This window comes from Alligator mississippiensis, chromosome 4, assembly GCF_030867095.1.
Source record: "Alligator mississippiensis isolate rAllMis1 chromosome 4, rAllMis1, whole genome shotgun sequence".
Lineage (NCBI taxonomy): Eukaryota > Metazoa > Chordata > Crocodylia > Alligatoridae > Alligator > Alligator mississippiensis.
The window spans coordinates 167,464,773-167,492,520 of record NC_081827.1 but is presented as its reverse complement, the minus strand read 5'-3'; the positions used below and the strand labels follow the sequence as shown (position 1 = coordinate 167,492,520).

General features: G+C 54.9%; 1 protein-coding gene across 4 annotated transcripts; it reads left to right on the top strand.

The window, feature by feature from the left end:
- Positions 1-3,771: 3,771 nt before the first annotated feature.
- On the top strand, positions 3,772-27,748 carry OSBPL7 (oxysterol binding protein like 7). Of its 4 annotated transcripts, none has more exons than XM_006277121.4 (23): positions 3,772-3,876; positions 13,589-13,819; positions 14,564-14,686; positions 15,569-15,622; positions 15,829-15,942; positions 16,136-16,258; positions 16,454-16,580; positions 16,880-16,983; positions 17,463-17,555; positions 17,939-18,068; positions 18,314-18,447; positions 18,970-19,065; positions 19,281-19,412; positions 21,130-21,220; positions 21,453-21,766; positions 22,503-22,640; positions 22,998-23,061; positions 23,289-23,367; positions 23,512-23,656; positions 23,905-24,049; positions 24,473-24,599; positions 24,820-24,942; positions 25,321-27,748. In XM_006277121.4, exons 2-23 carry the CDS (start codon positions 13,721-13,723, stop codon positions 25,427-25,429), a joined length of 2,664 nt encoding a protein of 887 aa, XP_006277183.1. In that variant the 5' UTR covers positions 3,772-3,876; positions 13,589-13,720; the 3' UTR covers positions 25,430-27,748. The 4 variants fall into 4 exon arrangements, 3 of the variants coding, with proteins under 3 accessions (XP_006277183.1, XP_014459146.1, XP_019338123.1); XM_014603660.3 differs by having other exon boundaries at positions 21,450-21,766; XM_019482578.2 differs by lacking the exon at positions 3,772-3,876 and having other exon boundaries at positions 13,730-13,819; positions 15,829-16,001; positions 21,450-21,766.

Below are 27,748 nucleotides of genomic sequence, written 5' to 3'. Positions count from 1 at the left end.
ACATGGCTAGACAAAGCCTTGGCTGGGATGACTTAGTTGGAGATGGTTCTGCTTTGACCAGGGTGTTGGACTAGATGACCTCCTGAGGCTCCTTCCACCCCTAATTTTTGTATGATTCTAAATGTGGATCCTATCTCCAACTGCCTGTTGTGAATATCTCCAGGAAATGGGTTCCACCCAGCTGTGAAAAGGAGGGTAAATAAGTCTCACTTTTTTTTTTTCCAGTACCTTCCATAAAAGTATTTCCCAGTGCTTTACAAATACTAAAACTTCAGCACCTGCACCTGAGAGAAGGGGGTTAGAGTTCTCATTTAGCAAATGGGGAAACCCCAAGGAATGAAGGTGAAGTCATTGCTATCAGTCACATAAGATCTCTACACAACTAGGGGGGGCGTGTTTTGCTTTTATCCTTCCTATCATTGGTAATATCAGCTACTCTTGGCTCATAGCAACAGGATGTGGTAGACCCTGGAACAGAAGTCTGTTTTCTGCTTCCTGCTTCTGACCCACCCAGCCATCTTTTTGCCCTACATGGAGAAGGCTACAGTCCCTTCTCAGTCTGGCCTTTTCTTGCGATTGCAGCTGCCTGTGTGATGATGTCTAAACCATGTGTTTTTTGCAGCCTGCTTCAGCCTCAAGCCTCTGTCTTCATGGGTAGCCCAAAACATGATATTTCCACCCACTTGGCATTGCCTATAGGCTTTTGGTCCCACCTGTCTTGCTGCCCACAGCTTATTCCTCTGATATGCCATCTACATCAAAGTGGTTGTGATAACCTGATTAATAAGGGGGAGGCTGATTCCTCCCTCTGGCCTTGGAGGGCAGGGGGACTGCATTGTTAGGGATGAAAGTTTGAACAGGGAAAAGTCAAGACAGCTCTGTCCTAGGCACTGTAAGGATGCATCGTCAACCAGATCTTCCCAAGCTGGGAGTAGTTCTTCATGTCTTTGTTCTGTAGCAGCTCAGGGAGGAGTAGGATGTGTGGCTTGATTCCTTTTATGGTTGATGCGATTTGGTTTGTGCCCTGAAAACCATTGTTTTTTTTTCCCCCTCTGCACATCTGAGCTGACCACAACAGGCACCAGTCAACAGTGTGTGAGTTGCGAACATCAGTGGTGGCTTTGTGTGTTTGATTGCTCAATTGGTGCCTCACCACTACAACCTACAAACCATCCATGGGTTTTTGTGTTTAAACAGGAGGTGATTTATGTAGCCCAAATTCACATGATTGAAAATACCCTCAGCCACTGATTGTAGCATGCATGGTGTAGTTTTTAGAGTTTTCTGTGGGTTCACTTTCTCTCAGTTCCTTCATGGCCAAGAGACTGGATTTCTGTCCTTCTTTTTGACGCCAAAACTCCAGACCCTGAAATCTGCCCTAATTTGGGGGGTGGGTGGGAAAGGCACAACAGTGAAAACCCTGTGAGAGGGATCTAGAGAAGGTACCTGAAAGACACAGTTACCCCATCTGGCACACGCTTCTGTGAAGACCTCCCCAGTGGTAGGACCCTTCAGTTACTTGATGCTAGGTGTAGAGAGCAGTGAAAGGTGTTGAAGGGAGAGATTTAAACATCAAACTTTCTTTGCTGTTATCCTTTGTGGATGAGCCCATGTGGACAGGAGAACAAACACAGCAGGTTGCATTCAGTCACATGACTCCACCATTATTAAGGACATCAGATGCTACAATGCCTGTGGTTTAAGAACCTGTATAGAAACCCTCTGTCTAAAAAGGGCTGAGATTTAGAAAAGTGCAAGAAGCAAAACCTTTAGTCCTGGCTGAAATGTCTCCATTGGCATTTTTCTTTTCATTTTTTATTGTTGAAACATTGTTTTTGGACTAAAACACTTGCGGGGAAAACTCAGTTTTTTGTGATTAAAAAAAGTGGGGAATCTTTAACCTAAAGAAAAAAATCAATTTTATTTGGAACACGTTGGCAATGTTTTTGGTTTATTTGAAGGTGAACTCAAGGGGCCTATGAAGACTAATGGGGAAAATGGACAAAATGTAGGGAAGTTTTTTGTAACAGTTTTCCCTTCTGGTTCTGGAGGAACTTGCTCAGCAGGTGAAGGAGAGAGCTCAGCCCAGTGGTTCTCAACCCCCTTAGACTTAAGGTACTTCTCGGAAAATGCCAGCTCTTCCCTTTCACTTATTTCTTGATCACGGGGAAAAATATAGATCAATTCTTCTGTTGCAAAGAAGTCAGAAAGCCCACAGCAAGTCAGAATGGTTTGGCCGCTATAGATTCCTTTCAGAAACCTTTGGGCAGGGATGGATCCAGGGTGGGTGGTACACTAGTGTAGTTGCATCCTTCTTTGATTCCTGGTCCCCCCCCAAAGTTTAAAGGCAACTGTCTGGCAGTGGCAGCAGCATTTCTAGCCAGGCAGTGCAGAGGGAGCCAATTGCCTTTATAGCACCTTATAATCTACCTGAACCCTTCTAAACATCATTCCACAAGTGTTAACAACCTTCCCTCCTTTTTTAATGGTCTCCATGTTCCACCAATCAAGCTAATCTGTCTTCTGCAGTTCTGGTGTATGTTAGCTGCTCCTGGTAGTATAGCTCCAACTTCATAGCCATGCAGACTGTTTTTAACTCACCCCAATGAAGTCATATCATATCATATACCATATATCAGTGGTTCCCAACCTTTTTAGACCCTGGTCCGGAAAACCACGGACCAGACGTGACTGTGGACTTGCAAACCATGGACCGGCATGCTGCAGACCTGAAGTGATTGCAGACTGGCAGCCAACCCTTTTTTATACTGAGTATAAAAAGGGTTGGCTGCCAATCCACAGTATAAAGCCAAGCCTTTTTTATACTCAGTGTAATAAAGCACTGTGGGTCACTTCTGGACTGGCTGTTAACCCTTTGTGGCCTGATACTGGACCATGGCCCAGGGTTTGGGAAACTTTGCCATATATTGTATCAGTTTTTGCATCTGTCTTGAACTGAATACACCGGCCCTTAGCACATTTGTAAAGTTTCTAGTATCTTGTTACCTGGAGAAAAATAGGTGCTGTGTTACATGAGATAAGTGATGCATTTTATGTGCACTCCTCCTTTTTCAAACTCCTCTGTCCGCCCATGCCTCTGGGTTTAGATTATGAGTTGGTACTGGGTGGTTTGGACCCTCAGGCAGGGGATTGGACTAGATCCTTGTTTCTCTACTGGTGGGTCACAACCCAAAAGTGGGCTGCAAGAATATACGAAAGGGTTGCAAACCAACTCTAAAAACAGATCAACAAACTTTAAAAAAGGATTCTCCTTTAAAGGTGAAAAATGTGGGGAACTTACAGGGGGCTGCTTGGGGCCCCCATGCCCCACACAGTGGGGGGTTGGGGGCGGTGGGTCGGGAGTGAGGGGTACTGTCAACCCTGAGACTGGCCACTGATGTTTACAAGTGGGGCTGCTACAAAACAGGTCGAGAAGCACTGGGCTAGACCTCTGGAGGTCCCTTTGGCCCCTGCTCCTCTGTCCTGTGAGTCATGTTTCGGCGTTGGCAGCCTCACGCTGGCAAAGGAGCTGGAGGCGCCCCAGGGCTGGCCGACAGCCCGGTCACACGGATGCTAGGCAGCCCCGTAGCGGGGGTCTCCCGGCCCACAGGGGTCCTGGGGGGCCGGTGCTACGGCCCCGGCCCCGGCCCCGGGGGTTTCTCTCTGGCGCGGGGCCTTGGGCAGCCCGCGCCGTCGGGGAGTCCTCCACGGAGCAGGGGGCAGCGCCGAGCGCAGGCAGGATCCCGCGGGCCCGGCGCGGCCGCCCCCGGCTTCCGTGTTCCGGCTTCCTGCCGCTGCCGCTGCTGCCGGCGATGCGGGGAGCGCGGGGCGGCGGCGGGAGGAGCCGCCTGCTCGCGGGTGCCGCGGGGCGCCCGGGTAAGCCGCGCCCGGGGCCGGGCTGGGATCAGGCCCGGAGGCGGGGACCGCGATTGCTGGGAGCAGGGGAGCTGCGCCGCGGGAGCGGGCTGGGGGGAAAGGCAGCGGCGCCCGGGACGCGGGCGGTGCCCGCGGTAGCAGGTGGCGGCGGAGGGGCATCTGAGATGCTGGGGGCGGCCCCGGGCGAGTGCAGCTCAGCTGGTGCCGGGGCTTGTCCCTTATCCCCGGCGGTGAAGCCCGCATCCTGGGTCCGGCCGGGGGCAGATGTGCCCTGCAGCCGCCACCAGCCTCCTCCGCGGCGTGCCCCGCTGTACCCTGACCGCGTCCTGTAGCTAAGCAGGGTGGGCGAGGGTCAGTGGTCGGATGGGGACTTGTGTGGTAGTGGGAGCCCTGCCTGCGAGGTGAGGCTGTAGAGTAGGTGTTGAGACTAAGGGGGTGTGTGTAGAGAAGCTCTCTTAGTCCTAATCTGGTGCTGGGGACCTGTGTCATGCCTGCTTCCTACCCACAGGTGGGAATGGGGCTCTGGGGAGTGATACATATTGTTGCTTAATAAATCATTGGGTTGCAGAGAGCCCCCAGCCCCCTAGGTGCAGCACCAAACCTAAACTCTTGGCAGCCGCAGTTGAACTTTATAGATAATGGTAATAATAATTAAAGAATTACCATTTTTGGGGACCCTTTCTGTCTGGGCCCTGGGCAGCTGTCCAGTTCACCCATGTCTGTGTTCAGCCTTGCCCTAGTGCTGTACTTGGCAAGAAAGAAGGAGCCTGGCTTTGTCACCGGTTATGTTTATGGACTTAAACAGATCCCAGCTCCTCTCCAGGCCGCAGTTGTCCCCACCCATAAAGTGGGGATAATGGTACTTGCTTAATTTCCAAAAAGCTAGTTCATTGCACTGTTTACAATCCTTTGAAAATGGAAAATGTATCATGTATGTTATCGTGTATATTATTATGTATGTTATCATATTTATAGTGGCCAGTCAGGGTCCCATATCACTACTTGTAGGAGCTGAAGGTGTTGCTTTGAAATCCTGGCAGCATTTCATTTCAGGGTAATTATTTTCTGCCTATTGAAATTCCTTCTGCAGTTTCACTCTGGCCCTTAAAGCTGTACTGCACTGTGTGGCTGAGGCAGGCCGCGTGCTGCACCCCAGAAGCATCCACATTCTGGAGCGGCTGGGCAAAGCAACTCTGTAATAGAAGCACACACGTCGTTTCGGTGCATTCGCAAGGCCCTTTGGCATAAAAAAAACACTGTATAAGGCTCAGGTATTTTTAGCAGCAGAGGCGGGTGACATCTGCGGGGGTGGGCAGAACTGACAGGTACCATCGAGGTGATAGGCATGGCAGAAACTTACAGCAGGAGAGGAAGATGACTCCAAAAGGGGCTTCCTCAGATGGTGAGGCTTGGGTAGCTTTGCTAAGGCCTGCGTTGTTGTTGTTTGGGTGACCATGGGACCCAGAAGCTCTGTTGTGTTGGGTGCTGCACAGACTGACTGAGAAGCAGGTCTTGTCCTGGAGAGCTTATACATCGGAGAGCAGGAGAGCACAGGAACAGCATTCAGCACTCCTAACCTAGCTAGATTTTCAAAATGGCTCAGTACCCACCGTGCCGCCTTGGTTTGCACCTGATGACAGAACCACAGACTTATCACTAGTCCAGTGTGCTCAAGCTAAGTCTCATTTTTGTTGACTGCTTCTGCAACAATGTGTGCAACTCTGTCATCTCTCTCTTCCCATCACACATTAGACCTTGTTCTGCTTCCAGATCCAGCCTTGCTGGAGCACCCACTGCAATACCACACTTCCTTCCTGTCTGCAACACAGCTGGCAGTTGCATGGGGCTGCAAGGCATTGGGTGACTGCTACATTGGCCACCAGGAAGTAGGAGCAACATGCCCCTTTTGCAGCGAGTCTGGGCTGAGGGGAGCCAGGCTGGCTGTCAGAACAGTTTCCATGTGGAGAACCAGGTGATGCCACGAGTTGCCCAGGCCTTAAACGTCACACTGAGCCTTTGCTTATGCCAGAGCTGTGCCAGTTGGGTGAGGGAGGTTCATTCATAGCCCATGAGGCCCACTTGGCACAAAGCTGCAGCTGTGCTCACAGCTGGGATGTCATTTCTAAGCTGGCGGTGGTGGGGCTTAGCAGGTTACCCCAAGTTTTGTGGGGAGGCAGGGAATCTTTCCTTATGAACAGCACCCACGGTTGCTGAGTCACAGCTACCTGCTGTGGGGTATCGGCAGTACAGCAAGACTCGGGGTGGTTGGGGGTGGTTAATGCACTTTGAACTCCCTGCCACGGAGCTGCCAGGTAATTGGCTGCCAGGGGAATAGCAGGTCAAAAAGGTGGCGAGGTAACACTGTGTGGTTGGCTCCTCTGCACTCTGGCAGAAGGGTCTGGCCTCTTTGAATAACCCCTGCCAGTCTTCCTCCCGAAAGATCCCTGCAGACTTCTTCTGGGGGGCAGAGGGGTGTAAGTTCACAGTTGCACAGAGGGGGTCCCCATTTCAGATGGGAAAGCTATGGCACAGAGATGGGAAAAGAGCTTGTCTGAGGAGTAAGAGGTTAGACAGACATTGGTCAGGGATAATCTAGGACTAGCTCTATGCCTATGCTATGATATAGGTATTTCCCGTGCATCTGGGCTTTGCTTTCCTGTGCCACATGGTACCAGGAAGGAATCCTCCTCCCCCCCCCCCCTTTTCCCTGTTGTACATGTCATAGAGGGGTTTTTTTTTTATTTGCCTTTCCCAGAAATATTGGTTGATTTTGATTGGCATGTGCCAGTGTTCCTGCTGTGACTGAAATCCAGAGGTTCCTGGCTAGAGGGTCTTGCCCCACCACTCAGGGTCAGACTGATCACATTTAGGGTCAAGAAGGCATTGTAGAGTGGTATGGGCTGTGGGGGTTACTGCTTTTCTCTGTAATACAGAGCAGTGTGGGGTGGGGGGGCACGGACCCTCTTCTTTGGATCTCTTGAGTATATTTAGCAACCCTTGCAGCAGCAGGACACTAACAGCCTTTGCCCTCCTGCTTTATCTATGGCACGTTAGGATGCTATTCCATGTAGTTATGTGACAGGGTTGATTATGTAGTTTTAGTAATAGATTAGGTGAGGATTTGTATAGGATGGTTTGGATAAGGATGATTCTGCCTCAGGCAGGCGGCTGGCCTTGATGACCTCTAGAGGTCCCTTCCAGCTCTACTTTTCTATGATTCAGTGGCAGAGCTTGGATGAGAACTCAGGAGTCCTGGCTGTCATAGCTTCCCCCCCCCAACCTCAGAGAGACTCCTGCGGTTTCTGAAGACTGACCTGAATTTACAAATGTGCACGTGTTGCCCTATCTGGATAAATCACATTTAAAAAAAACAATAAGCCTTCCTGTCAACAGAGGTATGCTCTGAAAATGTTGCTTTTAAGCCAGCCTGAATTGCATCTGAGTCTGTGATCAGGTTTCGCTGGGATGTCGTGGCTGAGAAGTTAGTTGCTAGGGAGCATGGCTGAGAAGCTGTGACAGTCTTCGGGAGATTTTGGGGTAGGGGAGAGATGGTGAACCTGCTAGCTCCTTTCCCTTCCAACTACAGAGCTTATAGTTGACTTCAGTGAGAGCCTGATGGGGGAGTGTTTTGGGACTCAGGATGCCCAGGGTCCTGTTCCTGGCTTTGCCAGTGAACAGCAGAGCACGGCTGGGTAGATCTCATCCCCTCCCATCCTTATCTGTCTGTTCAGCTGTGCAAGGCAGAGACTTCCTCTCTCTCATGTGTGTACAGCACCTAGCACAGTGAATTCTGTAGGCTATAACACAAATAATAAAGACCACAGCTTTCCTTGCCTTGAAAGGAAAGTAGAGAAAAGAGACTGGGCAAGAAAGAGAGAGAAGGAATGGAAGAGTCAAGTGTGAAGAGGAACCAGGAGCTTGGACCAAGGTGGATTTGTGTCCTTCCTGGATCTCTGCCTGGTGTCCTGCCAAACTGACTGGGAGGGTGTGACAGCCCTGGGCTTTCTGCTGGGCAGAGGGGGAAGCCATGATGATTCCCTGGCTGAGAAGTGGTGGGGATAGGGGCATGCAGGTGTCAGGGCTGCAGCTGGGAGGCAGCTGACAAGTGTTGTCATTCAAGAGGGAGAGGAGGGAGTAGGAGGGGAGAAGCTGGAGCAGCCACAGAAGGAAGAACATGGGGGAATGAGGGCCTGGGGACTGTGACTGTGGGCCTAGGTTAGATGGAGTGTTTGGCCTCTTCAGTCATAATTTGCCCCTGTGCTCTTAGAAGCATCTGGCACAGGGAAAAGGCATCTCAAAGAGGCTTGTCTCTTACCAGCAAATCCAGGGCTTTCCCTCTTTTCTCTCCTTTCTCCCTTCCCTGTTTCCTCCCCCCCCCTTTAACTTTGCCCATGCTTTGTGGTGGTAATAGACCCTGGCCCCTACACCCACACACTGGCTTGCTAGAGTAGTCAGAGCGGGAGCTTGAAGCAGGAGTCTCCTGAGCTCTGTGCCCTGCTCTGGGTGGGGAAGGTGGTTCAGGAGGAAGGTAGAGACTGTGTCTTATGTGCACATACAACACCTAGCCCAACGGGTTCTCTGGGAGCCAGACCTGGGATCTGTTTCTAGCTCTAAGAAGAAAGTGCTATGGGCAGCAGGCTGGGCACCAGGAGTCCTGGGTTCTTTTTTGGTTGCACCACTGATAGGCTATACAGTCTTGGCTAGGATTGCTTCCTGTGTCCCTGTTGTGAATGTGATGCCTGCCTTTGTGGGCACCTGGAGGCTTTTACATGCAGCCTAGCATCAGCTCATAGCATTGCCAACTCTTGTGGGGAGGAGTGTCAAGTGCTGAAGGGGTTAAGCCTTCTGGAGCCTTGTGACTATGAATGATATGGCTTAGCAGAGAGGTGGGGAAGAGCTGAGGAGCTCCAGCAGGCTGGTGACAGAGACAGCTTAGATTTGTTTGCCAAGGGAGGAGACAAAGGGATCATGCAAACAGAGGTGTGGAGCAGGGTAGTGCCTAGCAGCACCAGGCAGGGGGTGGGGGGGGCATGTTGAGTTGCAGCTGGAGGGGCTGTCAAATAGGGCAGGAGAGGGAAAGCCATGCCCCATTGCACACTGAGCACCCCCTGCTGACTGCCCCTGCCATGCACCCCCACAGGTACTGCTTGTCTGTCAGCAGCAGTCCTGTTTGGCCTCTGCAGGGTTGTTAGCAGGGATCGACATGCACATGGTGCTGCTTTTCCTTAAGGTCCCTCCCATGGGGTGCAATCAGTGGCACTGGGTATTGAGACCACTAGCCACTGGGATCGGGAGGGGGGTGGAGATAAAGGGACAGGACATGCCCAGCCATCTAAGACATCCTTGCACCTGCCAGCTCTTCCCCCTGGCACGGGGAGGGAGGGGGATGTTGGGGCAGGGCTCTGTACCCATAGAGAAGGAAAGCTCAGTAGAGGTGGGGAGAGGGGTGTTGCTGAAAGCTCAGTAGAGGTGGGGAGAGGGGTGTTGCTGATGTCACATCTCTGGGCTGAGCAGGCTTTGTGTAGGCTTCACAGGCATCACACCTCATCCTGCACTGTGCAGGGCAGGGAGGGGGCAAAGCCCATCTTGGCTCATAAAAGGAAATAGCAAAGAGGATGCTCACACAGAGCTGAATGGCTACAAAACAGAAACCCCCAGGGCTTGGCTAGCAGAGAAGAAACATCTGCTTAGATATGGGGAAACACAGGCCAAAGTTAGATTGGCTGAACCTCCTCCCCAAAGGGGCATGACCCAGCCGGGCACCCTTCTACCTCCTGCCTTCTCCCCTTGTCCTCTGGTCACCTGAGCAGCCCCCTCCCCTAACACAGGCTTGACACCATCAGAAGGAGGCTGCCAGGGGCTGGGACCATGGTGGGGGTTAATGTGGGAGCCCTTCAGACTTGGCAGAGGTGAGTCCTACCAAAGAGAGGGGGGGGGGGGAGGAGTCTAATTCTGGTTTGGCAAGGTGGGCATATGACCTTATTCTGTGTTCCTGACTGTCTGTCACCTGAGGGTGCCTCCTGGCTAGGTCTGAACAAAGGATGGTAGATGCTTTATAAGATGTGCAGAGCTCTGGTTTGGTGGGCATAGGAGAGAATCCAGATCTCTCGCCCACCTGGAGAATCTCCCGTCCTGGGCTGGTGGGCCAGATTCTGCAGGTGCTTAGCACCTCCAGTGATGTGCTGAGTACCCATAGCCCCTATAGAGTCATGCCCTTCAGGGGGGCTCAGGCTTCAGCCCTTTCTAGACTGTTGGGAAAGGGAGTTGCCCGTGATGGGGTTTCCAGTTTGGAAGCTCTTCTCCCAGCTCTAACTTCCCTCCTGTTCATTGACTGAGTCTCATTCTCATCCATGATGCACATCACAGAGGGTCTCTGGACACCTGTGCTTGCTCTGGTTGCTGCTATCTTTGGGTGCTTGTACACATGACAGGGATTTTGTCTCCTAAATTGAAATGATGGGTTTTTAATTGTGATGATTTAAAAACCCACCGTTTCAATTTAGGGGCTTCCATCACTCATACAGTGAGGGGCCTGATCCTTTTTTTTTTTTTCCGTGGAGACTGACCACCTCTCCTGTGGCCAGGGGGTGAGCTGCCAGTGGACTGAGTGGCCCCTGAGCTGCAGGGGCCCCCAGTCCTTCCTGGGCTCCTCCGAAGAGGGAAGGACCGGCCCCTCCCACATCTTGGGGCTCACCAGCAGCTTGTCTCCCACTGTGAGAGAGGTGGACAGGCTGGTGGCGGGGAAGGGAAGGGATCAGGCCCTTTGCTGCTTTTTTTTTTTTTTTTCCTGGCAGGGCCTGCTCACAGTTGAGCTGGGTACACCACCCCTTCCCTCTCCAGCAACAGCGCACTCCGGGGCTGCCCAGGCAGGGTGCTAGCAGGCCAGGGCTGCCCCATCTCAGAGGCAGCACCCCGTCAGATCCAACTCTTCCTCAAACCTGCCGGTGAGTGGGCAGGCTCAGGGAAGAGTTGGATCTGGTGGGGTGTTGCCTCCGAATTGGGGCAGCCCCAGGGGGCACTGCTGCCTTGGAGGGAAGGACTGGGGTCCCTGCAGCTCAGGGGCCGCTTGGCCTGCTGGCAGCTAGCCCCCCGGCTGTGGGAAACTGGTAGGCTCTGCGTTTTGGGGGTGGGGGAGGATCGGGCCACTTGCCACTTCTGCCTTCAGCCTGCCTTTCCTGCGGTGGGGAAAGGACCTGTCAAAAGTCTGCAAGGTTACAAATAGCTATGGGTCCAAAGTAAAATACGTGCGAATGTGGTTTAGTTTGCAATGTAACACAAACTCATTTAAATCAGAAAAAAACCCCATATGTGTACAGCGTGAGGCAATTAAACTGCAAAAGCAGGCAATTTTCATCATGTCTACAAGCACCCTTTTAGTCTAGTTCAAAAGTCTCTAGTGAGGGGACCTCCCTTCACATGGATGCTAATGGAGCTCAGGCAGCTTTCCCTTCCCACATCATCCTTCAGTCCAAGCAATCCTAGACAGAGAAGCTCCTTCAGAGCTGCTACATTACTCAGCAGCGGGGGAGAGCTTTTAGGGGGTTGGAACAGGCCTTCTGGGGACATGAGAGAAACCCTATCACTAGGGAACATGTACTGCTGCACTGAGCAAAGGGGCAGAGGGTGTGCTGTGAGGAGCAAGCCTCCCTTGGTAGAAAGGGCCCTTCTTTATCTCTCTTTTGTGATTCCAGTAGTGTAACTGAAGGGTGGAAGTGTGAGAAGTACCAGCCCTGGGTGCTAGCTTAGATGAGCCCCTGGAATGGTGCCTCCCCGAGTTTTTATCATGGCAGGAGCATGCCCAACCTGCCTGGCATAGGAGTCCCCAGGGTAGGTAAGACTGATCACTACCCTCCCCCTCTACACCCCTACTCCCTTGCACTCACCACTACCACCCCCAGGGCACAGGGGAGTATAGATGAGGGTACAAAACTGGTGTAGTTACACCTTGCATGCCGCTGTGGGATATGAAAGGCTTGGATGTTCTAATGGAGAACGAATACTAGTGGAGAACAAATACAGCCCAGCTTGGAGTACGTTTATGGGGAAAAGAAAGACGCTTGTGGGTCTTCTCCTCAATCCAGTTGGCCTCCGTGGGGAGATGCTGCTTAGTATCACTTGTGGATCTTTTCCACTGACTGAAACAGCGAGTCTGAGAGTGAAGGATGGTCCCAGTACTAGGGTGTTAACCACAGTGCAAGTCCCTGCATGGCCATGGGATTCTTATGTGACCCGGGAATTGTTCCTTAGGGCAGTTTTCAACCAGGGATCTGCAGCCCCCTGGGGCAGGCTTCAAGGGGTCTGCCCAGCACAGGGAGAAGCTGCCTTGGCCCCCCCGGGGCTGAGGTGAGTCAAGGAAGGGGCAGCGGCGGACCTGACCCCACAGCCTCCATATGTGGTTGGCACTGCAGGGGGTCAGGTGAGGCTGCTACTCAGGTGAGCAGGGCCCCAGAGCTAAGTGGGCAGGGCTGGGGAGCCAGGCAGTTGTTGTGGCACAGGTGGGCTGTGGAGTTTTTATAGCATGCCAGTGGGGAACAGGAAGAAAAAGATTGAGAACCCCTGCCCTAGGGTGTGTCTTTGTCAGTCCCTGCTTTGACTGCTTTGTGGTGTAGAAATGCCTGAGCCAGCATTAGCTCTGCTGGCTGGCTTCCTATTAGCTGTCTAGCCATGGCAGCACAGAGTTTAGCAGACTAAAGCTGCCTAAGCAGCCACCCAGCTCCTTGGGTAGATTTGCAGCTGGTGTTCAGTGTCTGCAAGTACCCAAACTAGCTAATTTGCAGTGAGCTCAAACTGTATCATCTACAGGACACTGCAGTCACAGCCCCCCCTGCCCCTCAGTGGTGGCCAGGACGTCCTGGCACCTATTGTGGTGGCTCCCAGTACTACATCTACCCCAGCTGAGGCTCCAACCCAAGAAATACCAGTGTAGTACGTGTGCTGATGCATTAACCCAGCACTGGGTTAATGGAAGAGCTGTTTAGCCGAAGCCACCAAGATGCCCGTATCAAATGCTTTCTCAGAGTAGTAGTCTCCATGGGGACAAGCTGGCCTCCAGCCCAGAGGCTGGAGGAAAGGCTTCAGTCTAGCAGCCGTGAAGTCCCGGGTGATGATTATGCTTGTAGGATGTGAGGTAAAAGCTGGCATGTTCCCTGCCTCCTTGTAGAGGGATCCAGAGTTCTCCATTGGCAGAGGCAGAAGAGGCTCCCAGCTACTTAAACTCTGTTGAAAAGATCCCACCTCAGTTTTAACTTCCATCCCATGGAGCTGTAAGAGACCAGGAAGAGAAGTTTGCAAACAGCTGCTGTCAGGGACTGAGCAGCCCTGACTTCTGGTCAGCAACAGTCCCTGTTCTTGGCAGGATCAGAGTGTTGGCTCTGATGTTCAGGCCAGGCTCCAGGACTGGATTGGAATCACAGGGGACTGCAGATTGGCACTGAGCAACATTGGCAGAGCACTGCATGGAGAGCTTGGGGCTGGGGTCAAGATTAAGGGGCCTCAACAGAGTTGGGGTAGGGGAATGGTCCAGGATTAGCATGCCACAACGACTGAGGAGGGCATGGGCTGAAATTGTGGAGCTGAGGATATGGAGATCTGCCCTCCCCCTGCCCCCAGTGTGGCAATGCTGGTGACATCTTGCCTCATTCTTGTGAGCGCTGCAGTGTCACACAGCTTTGCTCAGGTGTCACAGTAGGCATGTGGGCTTCTCTCTCCGCAGGTGGTGTGGCTGAGCTGGGGATGAAGGCAGAAGCCTGACGCCTAGCATCATAGACAGCTTTACACCCACGGGCTCAGGCTGGGTCCCACTGACTGCAGCAGGAGAATCATTGGCGAGAGGAAGCCCCTAGCCATGGGCAGCCACGAGAGGGACCCAGCCTCCCCCAAGAGGGCACCAGCCCCATCCAGGTCCAACAGCACCGTGTCTTCTAAGCATGGCAGCGTTCACCAGGTCTGGTGCTGCCTTTCTGATGTGCCCCCATCACCCTGTTATTCAGGCTCTGTCCTGAAAGTGGGGCTGAGAAGGGAATCTTTTTCCCTGAGATCCATGCCAACCTTGGGGTGGGGACAAGAGGAGGAGGAGGAGAAAGGCTGTAGATCTTCTCCCTTGGCAGCTGGGATGACAGCTCTGCCTTCCAAGAGGGATGGACAGTCACAGTGGCAAGGGCATGAGATGCATAAGGATCATTTTAATGCAGTCTAGTAGTGGCCTGGCTTATGTTGCTTGAGAATGGGGCTGGGGGAAAGCTAATGGGGAACAGGCCCCTACCCTGCCCAAGTGACTGCTCTCCACAGCATTGCAAGGGCAGACCCTGTTGTGTGTCAACCACTGGCATCTCCTGCAGCAGAATAAAGGGAGAGGGGGACTGGGGGAGGAAGATCCTTTAACCCCTGCAATCCCAAACAGTTTCCTGCCCTCTTTGAAAGGTAGCCCATAGCTCTGAGGGTCCAGGGGGCACTTGCAATGAACACGTCTCCATAGAGATGTCCTCCCAGGAGATGCAGTGCTGAGTGAATTAGGGGATCAACAAAGGGTTTAACAGCCAGGTGCTAGGCTCCTTCCTTTGTTGGCACTTGGGAGGAAAGCAAAGATGCTGGTAAGTGAGATCTGACAGAAGCTCATGCCAGCTAGTCTGTGGAAGGGGCCTGGCCCATTACAGATGCTGACCCGCAGACTTGGACTCCTGTGTTCCAGGGCTCAGAGAGCTGGGAGATGGTGGACGAGCCATGGGGCAGAAGCGGGCCAGGGCAGGAGCTGGAGAGGCAGGAAGGCTACATGCTGAAGAAGAGGAAGTGGCCTCTGAAGGGTTGGCACAAGGTGAGAGGCTGAAGGGAGTGGGAGGGAATATCCCCCAGAGGTAGATTCTCTACTCTGTCCCCAGCCTCTTGCCCCTCTCAGCCATGTTGCTGCTTCCATGGGGGGCAGGCTAAATCAGTGAAGGCTAGGCCAGTACTTAGATGGGAAACCCCAGAGGGAAGTGGCTGCATGGTTCCAGCAGGGGCACTCTTCTGCCTACACTAGCCCTAAGCTGATGCCTCAGCATGGTCTGAAGGGGATCTGTGCTGCCCACTTTCAGGCTAGGAACCAAAGTGAAGCCCTGTACACAGTCACTTATGATCCCAGGGTTGGTGGATATCTTGCTAACCTTGGGCCATTGACACCCCCCCCCCCCCCCCGCCCTTTCTTTGGCTAGATTCCCAGCTTGGGCTCTTACTCAGTCTGTCTCTGAGTCTCTTGCCCCTGCAGCTCCACAAGTATCTGTCACTTTCTGTCCTAAAGTATCATGGACTCTTAAATGGCTTCCATACTCCATCCCAGCCCCGGCTGTGTTTTGCTGCTTGGTGAGCCATCTGTATGCACTATGGCTGTTAATGGGGTGCCAGTCTGCACCCCAGGGGTGATTGCATTTTGTTGTTCAGCGAGTGAGCCCTGTGCAGTGTGGCTGTTAGCTGTGCTCTCCCCAGAGGTACCTGTGTTCTGCTGCTTCGTGAGTGACCCCCCATGCAGTGTGGCTGTTAACTGGGCACTGTGCTCCACTGCACTTTAGTTCTGGGGGAAGCAACTCTTATATGTAGTTCAAGTGCTTGGGGAGAGGGATCCCTTGAATTTGGGGCATGAGCTGGTTTCATGGGTGCAGAGAACCAACAACATGCCTTACTCTCTCACCTGCATCATGTCCTTCTCTCCTGTATCCCCCAGAGGTACTTTGTGCTGGAGGAGGGGATCCTGAAGTATGCCACCACACGCCAGGATGTGAGTACGGCCCTCATAGGTGTGAACTGATGCCATATTTCAGAGTAGTAGGGGCAGGGCAGGGCTAGGTGGTGGGGAGTGGAGGGCTAGACAGGGGCCTGGGTCAGTCTCTGGGAAGGTTGGGTTGGGTGAGAGACCCAAGTGCCCAGAGTCCCATCTCCTCTAATTGGATGAGTGTCCTGAACCTGTATAACCTCCCGCCCCAGGTCCTCAAGGGAAAGCTGCATGGTTCTATCGATGTCCGTCTGTCTGTCATGTCTGTCAACAAGAAGGCGCAGCGTGTGGATCTGGATACAGAGGAGAACATCTACCACCTCAAGGTGCTGGCCTGGGAGCACCTGCTCTGTCCCTGTGCCCCCTGCCTGGGGGTGCTGGAGAGGTGGGACTTAGGGTGGAGGGGAGTGGGACGGGGTGGGGGGGATCAGGTTTTTGATGGGGTTGGGATCTGGGGAGGAGGTTCATTTGTAAGACATATCTGACCTACGGCCTCCTTACCCCCCATCTCTCACATAGATCAAGTCCCAGGAGCTCTTTAACAGCTGGGTGGCCAAGCTCTGCTCTCATCGCCTGGCTGAGAAGCCAGAGGTGCCCAACTATTCTGCCCCCAAAGCGAGGCTCCCATCATCCCCCTCACAGGTGAGTGCTACTGATCTATGTAGGGAGAGCAAGGTGAGGGAGCGTTTCCCCCATGCACTGCCAGGGTGTGTGTGTGTAGGCAGAGGTGCAGGGGTTCTTCTGTCTTCTTAGGAGGTGGAACCCAGGTGTTCAGGCTTTGTCTTCCAGCCCAACCTGCTCCTGAGAACTCCCTAACTTCCTCGGGTCTTTCCACAGGGCTGTGGCTCCCGGGCCTGGGTCCTGCCATCAGGCAGCACCCCAGCCCTGTCCACCCTGACCAGCCCCAGGGACAAGGTGAGCACCTGGCTGAAGAACAGTGAGTGCCTGGAGCGCTGCTCAGCAGGTGAGTGGGGAGTGGCAAGGTTAGGGTGGGGAGGGAGTATCTGATGCTGCCTGTGCTATGAGATGGGCAGCAGGAGGAAACATGGTTAGGTAGCAGGCTGCAGAGCTCCAGTGTGGCTGGGGTTCAGTGTGGATGTGGTGGTCATGCCATATCCCCCTGGCCCATGTGGTATGGGAAGACAGTCCGTGGCACCCATGTGCCCTACCTCATGTGTTCCTCTGCCTCCAACCCCCTTGCCCGGCAGCCCTCCTTCTACTTACTCATCTCTCTGTGACTCCCCACCCTCCCCCAAATCTCAGAGCTCTCCGAGTGCCAGGGGAAGCTGCAGGAGCTGAACAAGATGCTCCAGAGCCTGGAAACATTGCACCGCATCCCGTCTGCACCTCTTATCTCCAACAGCCAGGTGAGCTGGGGAGCAGGGCCTGTGGGATCGGTTTGATCCCTTGGACAGCTCTGGTTTCATGGGGAGCTGGGCATTGAGGTCACTGTGATCCCTGGCAGCATGGTCAGGAATGGCACCTGGATTGATAATATGTCCCTGTATCACAGAGAGGAATCCTGGGTACCCCAGGTCCCCCGGTATGGGCCTCCTGGAGTGCCGTAGAGGTCAGCCCATTCATGTGGCTGGCATGAGCAGGTGGTCCTCCTAGGCTGCTGGCAGTGAGTGTGCCAGGGCAGTGGGGACACATCTCTAGTGCCTGTTGATAGGCTGTTGTTAATTAGTGCCAGACTGTATCCAGAGGTGGCTGCGTTTTGCTGCTTGGCAAGCCATCCCTGTGCCCCAGTGGGCAACCCTGGCACTTCTCTGTCCCTCTCCTGCCTTGCCCCCAGCTCTCTTGCTTTTCCTGTCAGGAAGGTTCTCTCATGCTCACTTTATTACAGGGCTCAGTTGGTACAGAGAGGCCCAAGAAAGGAAAACGCACCACCAAGATCTGGTGCACCCAGAGCTTTGCCAAAGATGACACCATTGGCAGGGTGAGTGCAGCCACCAAACACTGCCCTCCCCATCCTGGCAGCTTTGAGAGGAGGGAGGGCACCAGGGCTTGCAGCTTTTCCCAACCCCATGTGAGCCTCAGCAGCAGGGGGAACATCACCAGGGTTCATTTCAGTTGTGTGGGATTAACCTGTTGTGTGGTGGCACCTGCCTGCCTGCCCTGCAGGTACCCACCTTAAGAAAGGTGACAGGGTGTGCCCAAGAGAGCCTAGACCCCATGCAGGGCAGTGTCAGGATCCAGAGAGCCTCTGACGCTGGCACCATCCCATCAGTCCTGCTGGTCTGACTCAGGGGCAGAGGTCACAAGAACACCTGGCAAGTGCTGAGCTGCCCCCAATCACCCCCCACTTTGCTCTCTGCCTAGGTGGGCCGCCTGCACGGCTCTGTTCCCAACCTCTCGCGGTACCTGGAGCCATCTCAGAGCCAGCCAGCCTTCAGCCTCCCAGCAGAGTACAACCAGCTGCAGAGGAACTTCTGGGTCCTGGCCCAGAAAGGTGGGTCAGGCTTGGGGTGGAGGGATGGATCGAATGATGAGAGAAGGGGGTCGGGGGGTGAGCAGGGTCTGGACTGGACCTGTGGCTCCAAGAGCAGCAACTGCCTCACCTGCCTGAGCTGAAGAAGCAGGTACCACTTGGAAGCTCTGGCTGCCTCTACCGTTGTGGCCACTACAAGGAGACAAAGCTCCAGAGTTGATTGGTTCTGGGTTGAGCCTGACCCCGTGCCCTGCTGCCGGTTCCAGTGCATGGGTCCCTCAGCAGCGTGGTGGCTGTGCTGACCACGGAGAGGGATCGCCTCCAGGAGATGCAGCGGGCACTGGACTTGCAACGCTCTGCCACACGCCTGGGCAGCGCCAGGAACTCTGCCACACCTGGGGTAAGGGACTGGATGCAAAGAACACCCACTCTCTGATCTCCCTCTCCTACTGCAGGGAGCTCAGAGCTGGTCCTAGTGTGGCCTTTCAGTACAAATCAGGGTCACTGTACCCTTCAATGTGCAGTGGCCCCCTGCATGGGTTGGAGATGGAGTTTGAAACCCAGGCATTGTGGATCTAATAACATGGTGGGGAGTCACAGGACACGCGAGCATCCAGGGCCTGAAGGGAGTTGCTCTAGGCCCTGGGTTGGGTCTGTAGTGATTTCAGGCAGCTGCCATTGGATGGTCCTCTCCAAAGTGTTGTGAGTTGGGTGGGTATCAGCCTTGTCCTCTGGGAGCATTCCTCCCACCTCATGTTGACAGCCCCAGGGGAAGGCAGGGGAGGGCTACCCTGCTCTGTGCTGCCCTGAACATAGCAGCTGCCAAGTTCCCCTCACCCCAGCCAGGATATGGGGCCACACTGCAAGACTGGAGGCTGGGGTGGGGGGAATGTGTTTCCTCAGCCTCTTCCTTTCTGTGCAGAGCCTGGATCACCAGGAGTGCCTGCGGCGATTCCACTCCCTTTCTCTCTCCTCTGATGCCACCCTGGACTCCTTCACCTCACTTACCCCAGCTGAGGTGAGGCCCCTGGAGTGGGCAGGAGGCAGGCCATCTGATCTGTAGTAATCTGGATCAAATGAAGAGGGGAGCCAACCTGGCTGCCCCTACTTCCACCCCTGCTTCCTCTGGGGAAGAGGAGGCCATGGTGAGGACATGGATCCTGCTCTGCCCCTGCTGCACTGTCAGCAAAGGCTGAAGATGACTATCCTATTTCCTCCCCACCATATGCACAGCCAGACACCCTGCTGGTGAAGGGACGGGAGCAGCAGCTGTCCAACCGCAGCATTGTCTCGCTGTCCGACTCGCACACAGAGTTCTTCGATGCCTGCGAGGTCTTCCTGTCTGCCAGCTCCTCCGAGAATGAGGTTTGGAGGCTGGGGTATCTGGGGCTGTGGAAGGGACCCAGCTGCAGGGATGTTCAGCTCTAGCCTTGCAGTGCTCAATGCAGTTGCCCCCCTTTGAGCCACCACCCTCTGCTGGCTGGAGTGTGTCAGGCAGGCCTATTGCCTGTCAGCTCCTCTGCATGATGGGGTCTGGTGCTGTGATAGAGTCTGTATCTCATCTCTAACACTGCTGCTGTGTCTGTGGCATTGTGCTCCTGAATCTATTGTGGTCAAAGGCACAGATTATCTCCAGGTGCGAGTGTTGGCCTATGTATACATGCAAACATACAGATGTATGTATACCCAGCCACAGGTATGCACCTGGGTGTGCACACACATGTACTATTCATGTCTTTGTGTGCATACCGCTGCCCTGCTGGTACATCTGTGCACACTCAGCTGTGTACATCCCTGGGTATGTATGTACATGCAGCATGTGTGTGCACATCAACTGTGCTTGTATGCCCAACAAGCACAACACAGGGTGTACACACATACATGCAAGCTGCCAACATGACTCTCAGAGCTACAGAATGGGGGTGCCCTGGCAGATCCCTCTTCATGGAGTGGGGGGAGGCTGGTTATATTTATTCCAGAATCCTGCTCATTCCTCTGTTTCATTTCTCTTTGTTTTCTCTCTCCTGCCCTCCTCTCTGCCCTGGTGTCTTAGCTGGCAGAGAAGCTCCTGCCTCCCTTGTAGCCATTACCCCCAGATCCTCATAGTCACCCCATGGCCCGGTGCCTGTAGCCTTACTTGCTGCTCATAATAAACTGGAGGCCTGACCTTGGATGCTAACAATAATTGTGCTTTGTAACACCCTGACCCTCCTATTCACCACTTGCTGCCCCTACAGCCCCCTCTTCATACTCCCCCAGGACCTTTTCAATCCCCCTGGCCCTCCTGCTCCTGATCTTGGAGCCCCTTTGAATAACACCCACCACCCCTGCCGCAGGCCTGCTCCAGATGGGCTTGGTCCTGTTTTCCTGTGGTCAGTGGGCACCTAACCCTGGTGAGACCCACAGAGATCAGTGTGCTCACCAGCCTCCCTCAAGGGCATAGAGCTGGGCAATCCTGTGCTCCCCAGCCCTTCCTTCTGTTTTGTGTCTGGGCTTAACTACAGCCCCTCTGTCTGTCTGGGCCTTGACCTGGCCTTGCAGTGGCAGGAAGCTTGTGAGGTCCTGGCTTTGCCCACTTTCTTATGATTCTTCCCCAGTGCCCCCCTCTGCCTCATGGCTGCCCTTTCTCTGCCTCCCAAAACTCCCCCATTCCAGGCCCCTCCCATTCCAGCTCCAAAGGCTTTTGGGTGCTGTGGTAGTGATTCTTAGAGGAGTCCTGTGGGCCCCGGTCATCAGCTGACATCAGAACCCAAAATGTTAGAATGGGGCAGTGGCCACATCCAACTTGGAGTCCGATGCAGGGCTCAGTGCCCCCCACTCCTTCCCAGCAGCCTGGGGGGGCCCTCACCAGCTGGCTGGGCCAATGAAACCAACCTGAGGCCACTGCCATGCTGCTGGAGATGAATTCCTCCCAACCCCACCTGTGCCAGGGGCAGGGACAGAGCAGTACTTTCCCACCCCGCACACAGCCCTAGGCCTTTCCCTCCTCTCCCCGCACCCCCAACCTGAGCAGTAGGTGCTATATGCCAGCACCAGCCCCTTGTTTGCCAACCCAGCCTCTGTGACGTTTGTGCCCTTCCAGGCATCAGATGATGAGTCTTGCCTCAGTGAGGCTACCAATAGCATCTCTGAAGACATGGTGGATGCAGGGGGGGCTGGGCGCTTCCATAAAGGTACCAGCCCTGGGGTGGGGTGGGGAAGAGAGGGGCAGTGCTTGGGGGTGGCATCGGTTGATGGGTGTAGTGAAGGGGCAGGTGGGTTGTGGAGAACTGATGGGTGGGCTAGGATGGCCCCTGAGGGGGTGGTGGGCAGTAGCTAGAGCAGTGGGGAAGGGGGCTGGACAGGTGGGTTTGGTGGGTGGAAGGCCCCAGCTTGTGGCTGACTGCAAGTATCTGACCCCAGCAGGGCTGGTTGCTGTGGATGTGCCAGGCACGTCTGAGCCAGGTGGGGGGCCACTGGCACGCCAGCTCCTCTCCCTCCCTGTGCTGGCATCTACGGGGGTCCCACGTCGAAGCTGCTTGCCAGCCCCCAACGTCCACTCAGGTGACGTCAGCCTGTGGAATATCCTGCGCAACAACATCGGCAAGGACCTGTCCAAGGTGTCAATGCCGGTGCAGCTCAACGAGCCCCTCAACACCCTGCAGCGCCTCTGTGAGGAGCTTGAATACAGCGCCCTGCTGGATGCCGCCAGCTGCAGCCCCGACCCCTGCGAGCGCCTGGTACCTGCTCTTTGCCGGGACCCCACGCCCCACCAGGGAGGACTGCCAGTATCCCGCTTGTCTCCCCATGAGTACCTGGTGTCTGTCTCCTGGGACTGTACCCTGAAATGGACAGTCTGGAGGGCCTCGTACCTGCCCCCGTTACCAGGGCCCTGCACCCCACTGCAAAACACAGTACTACAGCCCCCTCCACCCTGAGAGAGCCTGGTACTTCTCCCATCCCCGGGACTCTAATGTATAAACAGAGCCCCTCTGCCTTGCTTTGGGAGGGCAGACCAGCTGTCTCCCCTGACCAGCTTCGCTCCCTGACAGGCCAGTGCTGGCTGTTCCACAGGAAGGATGCAGGAACCCCATTCTCCTCTGGACTGAGTGAGGATGTTCCTTCCTCACCCTCCCTAGCAGGGTGGTTTGCTCCAGACCTGAAGCATAAGTGTCCTGGGCCTGGCAGGTCCCACCACAGACACTGTCCACATGACTGTTTCCCATTCCTCCTGGAACTGTGTGGCAAGGAGTTCCAACCATCCATAGCCCTTGCTTCTCAGCTATGCTACATATACTGCCTGTGAAGGTGGAGCCAGTTCCACCCCCAGTGAGAAGGGTCTAAGGCTGCACCTGCATCCCCACCCTCCTCATGCCTCTTTCCCCATACCTGCCTCTCAGCCCTGCATGCCCTGGGGCCCAGGCCTTACTACTAGATATGAATCAGACCCTGGTGACTTATTCTGTCTTCCTCTAGGTGTATGTGGCTGCCTTTGCTGTGTCTGCCTATGCCTCCACGTACCATCGTGCTGGCAGCAAACCTTTCAACCCTGTCCTGGGTGAGACATACGAGTGTGTGCGGCCAGACAAAGGCTTCCGCTTCATCAGCGAGCAGGTACGCAGCTGTGTAGGAAGTCACCAGGGTGGGAGGCTACACTGCTGGGAAAGGGTGGGGGGAGGGGGTGACATTACTATCCTTTCCTAGATGGTATTGGAACTGCCTGCTGTTTGCATGTGTTGTGAGCCCTATGCTGCATACAGCCAATGTGGATTTTCTGAGTGACATATTGTGTAGTACCCATTTATGCAGGGCTCTGAGGGGCATAGTGGGGAGGTGTCTGCAGATGATGAGGAGAGTTGGCAGGGGTGGGGTACAGAGCTCTGGCTTAGAGGGTGGAGGTCTCAGGGGAGAGCTGTGTGGGGCTGGTGTGGATGAAGCAAGGTCATACCCTCCTCTTCCTCCTCCCCACAGGTCTGTCACCACCCACCCATCTCTGCCTGTCATGCTGAGTCAGACAACTTCATCTTCTGGCAAGGTGAGACCCCGGAGGACAACAGGGCATCAGGTCAGGGTCAGAACCACCTTGGGAACAGTGACTGGTCCCTGGTGCCCTAGGACTTGGAACCAGGGAGAATCAGGCCTGAGAGAACCACTGGTCAGGCAGGCACCCGCTACACCTCTTTCCTGTCTGCCCAGGTGCTCAGGTTTGGGGCAGAATGGCTCCAGCAGCAACAGTGATTGTCACTTCTCTTTCTCCTCCAGACATGAAGTGGAAAAACAAATTCTGGGGCAAGTCCCTGGAGATCATTCCTGTGGGGACCGTGAATGTCCAGCTGCCCAAGTGAGTGACTCCTGCCAGCCCCACCCCCACCATTCCAGTGTTTTGAGAGCACCTCATCCTGTGTCCCTGCCTTCCCTACCCCCAGCAGTGCCCAGCTCCTGCCCACCCTGGTGGTAACACTCTGTCTCTTGCCTGCCGGTGAAGGTTTGGGGATCACTTTGAGTGGAACAAAGTTACATCCTGCATCCACAACATCCTGAGTGGCCAGCGCTGGATCGAGCACTATGGCGAGGTCCTCATCCGCAACACAAAAGACAGCACCTACCACTGCAAGATCACCTTCTGCAAGGTAGGAGGGGTCCCTCCTCCTCCACCTACCCCTACCCCCCACCCCTCCTCTCCATCCCCCCTTCATCCCTGCCCAGGCCCCATCATAGGTCCACTCTTTCCTGGCTCCTTTTTCAGTCCTCCTTTCCTGTTCTCTTTTTTCCCTTCTTCCCATTTTCTTTTTTCATCCCTTGTTCGCTCATTTTTCCTTCCACGCCCCATGGAGTTGCATCTTCCTGCCCTAACCTGCCCTCACTCCCTCTCTGGCAGGCCAGATACTGGGGCTCCAATGTCAACGAGGTCCAGGGAGCTGTGTTCAGCCCCAGCGGAAAGGTGATCCACCGCCTCTTTGGCAAGTGGCATGAGGGGCTGTTCCGTGGCACACCCCCCACCGGCCAGTGCATCTGGAAACCCAGTAAGAATCAGGAGGGGGTGATTGCTCATAGGAAGACTTGGCGTTGTCTGCATGGGAGGGGCCTTCCTAGAGGGACTAATCTGCAGGGCCTGAGACAGGACCCCCACAGTCCCAACCTCGCTCAAGTTGGGGGATAAAGGGGTGCCAGTCTCTGCACAAGTGATGCCCTCTCTGAGGAGACAGCAATAGCCTTCACCCTGTCTATTCTTCCTGCATGTGAGACTTTGAGGCCTCCCAGTGGGTGCTCCAGATTCTGCAGCTACTGACGTCCCAGCTTAGTGCCTCACATTGCCCTCCACTGTGGAGGACCATCCTCAGGGGAGCACTGCGGGGTTTCGCTGCTTGCTACAAACCCCCTGGGGGACTGGCCAGTGGTGGGTGCTTGGAGATGCTGATTTGGCTTCATGTTGTCTTCACTCACAGACCCCATGCCCCGGGAGTATGAGAAGAACTATGGCTTCACCCAGTTCGCCTTGGAGCTTAACGAGTTGACGCCAGAGCTCAAACGCTTCCTGCCTTCCACGGACACACGGCTGCGCCCTGACCAGCGGTGAGCACAGGACTGCTGCATCCCATGCCTGAGACCTCCCAATTTACCCCCACCATAATCCTGCAGCAGTGTTGGGTCAGACTAGGCACATCCTCCAGAGACCTGCGGTGTGTGCATGTGTGAGAATGTAGCTGAGACCCTGACGTTCATTATGAATGGAGGTGGGGAATGTAACCGAGCCCCTACAGCTCCTTACGATTGTGATTCGCCTATCTCCCAGGTACCTAGAAGAGGGGAATGTGCAAGCAGCAGAGTCCCAAAAGCGCCGAATCGAGCAGCTACAGAGAGACCGACGCAGGGTGATGGAGGAGAACAACATCATCCACCAGGCACGCTTCTTCAGGTACCAGCCTCTGCCCACTAGCCTCCTTCCTATTCCCAGGGATCTGGGGGCACCCCTGCCATCCCAGTCTTCTCTAAAGAGGCAGCACAAGGGACCAGGTGTGAGCAGGTCTGGGAATGGCTCTGAGGGCATCCTCTATCCTGGCTGCCCTGAAACTTGGGCCACTTGGTGGCTTTATGATGGGAAAGGGAGGGACCATGTAGGGCTTTGGCCTGGAAAGTGCAGAACCCTTGCACATTGTTTGAGGTGAGTGGGAAGGAGAAGGGGAAGGCCTGGTGTGAATGAGTTTGCCTGCTTTTTAGTTGCCCTCTGGGGAGAGTCCTGCCCTTGAGCAGCTAAGATCCCTGACTGCATCCTCCCCTCCCTTCTCACTGGCAGGCGGCAGACAGATTCCAGTGGCAAGGAGTTGTGGGTCAGCAACGGCTCCTACTGGAAGCTGCGGCTGGATCCTGGCTACACCAACTTGGACAGTGCTGTCCTGTGGTAGCCAGTGGTTTCCTGAGGAGCTACCGTGGTCTCTGTCCTCTTCTCCCAAACCTGGGTGTGCAGGGACCTGCTGGCAGGGCCTGGGCCTACAACATCCCTGAGGAAAACGAAGCACCAGGTCCCAGCATCTCCCTGCCCTCCAACTGGGATTCCCTGGGATTTTACTGGGCCTCAGCAGCACTTGCCACTGGACGATGAAAGGTGTCCCAGCCCTTCCCAGGTCAACCCGCTGCCTGTACCATCATCACCGCTGTCTGCTGGCCAGGCAGTGCCCTCACTACTGTGGGCTGGCCTTTGACAGTGGACTTTCAAAAGTACTGACTAGTTGCACTTAGCACTGCCCTTCACACCCCCACCTACCTCCCCTCCAGCCAGGGGGCACCAGGAGGGTGGGGTAAGGGCAGCTTTCCCTTTCCCCCATTATTTGTATTAATTTCAATCAGCCTCAAAAAAGGGGGTAAAATATGCCCCAACCCCTTGCCTTGGCACCTTGGGAGAACAGGGTCTGAGAGGTGTTTGCAAAGAAAAGGCATTATCGTGGGGGTAGCACTTGTATGCCCACAAGGAGGAACCACTCACCAGCCCCCAGGATGTACCTGGTGCCCTGTCTTAATGCTGCATCTCCCCAGGGAGATCAACGAGCAGAGTTGGCTATGCTACCTCTTTGCTGCCACCTGGTTCCCACTCCCAAGGAAGGGAAGCATTTCGGTAGTTGGGAGAAGGCGGGGGATTCATGGCTGCTTTGGCCTCTCTTGGTGCTTGTCTTCACTGCTGAGATTACTCAAGTCCTGTCTGCAGCTCCATGCCTGTCCCTCATGTCTGGGCAGGGGTGGAGGGTAACTTGAGCTTCCTCTGGGGGGACTGGGAGCAGGGTGGATGCACCACTGTGTAACCACACCCTGCATTCACTGACACTTGTGGGCAGCATCTTAGTACCAGGAGCCTGGCCCTGGCACTGCCTGGCTGCTGGGAGCAGGGCTGCTGGTGGATGGCAGTGTGGCTTCTGCAGCAGGCCCAAGCCTCTCACTCCTGTGGTGTCCCCTCAATGAGCCATGTCCAAGAGGGGACCAAGGTGGCTACCTAAGAGTGTGTGACTGGTCAGCTGCTGCTCTGGCCTGGTGGGCACTAGCTCTCCTGGAATCTGCCACCCACCCTGGAGCCAGGTTCCCATCAGCATCTTGTGGGGGGGTGTCCCTTTGGTCCCACAGGGCCCAAGGACCTGTTGGTCTCCCAGTGCCTTCTGTCACTCCATGTGAGGGAACGTGCCAGTGACCAGGATGCTGAGGGACTGTTGTTACAAGGGGAACAACCCCTTCATTCTCTCCCTTGGTGTAGGGCTGGCTCTGGTTCTCTCCTACCCTATGGAGCTCCTTCCACCCCCCACCTTGGGGAGGACCTGGCCCTGTTCCTGTACCCCTCCTGTACACTAACACTGCAGCCTGGCCACCCTTGAGTGAAGCAATAAAGTAGCCCTTTCTTCTCCCCCAACAGGCTTTTGGGGCTGGCTAGCATTAGGGTCGTTTTGTACCCACAGCACCAGGGCCCTGGGGAGTTGTGGGGAAATAAGGTAATAGCCTGCCAGAATGAGGGCTGCTTTGGTGATCACTCTGGGATCACCATGGGGCAGCTCAGGGGCTTGGAGAACCCAGGAGAGGAACGAAGCACTAGTGCTGGTGGGAGGACACGGGGAGATGGTGCCTGATAGAGCAGGAGAGCCTGGGATTCAGCACTTCTGAAGTCAGTGGCTAGTCCAGTGACTTCCCCAGCTGGAAGATGGGTAGTGCTTATGGCTTGCCCCCCATCTGCATGCCTGGCTAATGACAGCCTTTAGGGTCAGGCAGCATGGTGTCAGGGGCTGGCACATTCCCCACCACCTGGAGCATTTGTTTCTTTGGGTCCCTGAATGGGGTTTGGGGGTCCTGGTTCCCCAAGCTCCATTCTCTCCCTGGTGTTTGGGGCTAGAAGGAGGTGGCAAAGAACCCTTGTGGGATTTTTCCCTCAGCAGCTGCTCAGGTCAGTCCCTGTCTGTTAGCCACAGCCCTTAGGGCAGGGGTGAGCACTGGTTTCCCATCTGCCTTCACATGCACTCTGTCTCCTTTCATGCCCTCCCTAGCAGGAGAGAGAGGGCCATGCCTGTTGGTTTGGGCACTGGGGCTTTGTGGGGCTGGCCTGCAGGCAGGCAGACCCCTCTGCCCACCCCCAACATGCACCCCCAGGCCCATCTGTGTCGATGGATTTGGCCGTTGTCTGCGTGATGCGCCCCTCACGCTGTGATCAAACATTCCACGTTCTCCAATAAAGGACCCAGGAGAGTCTGGTG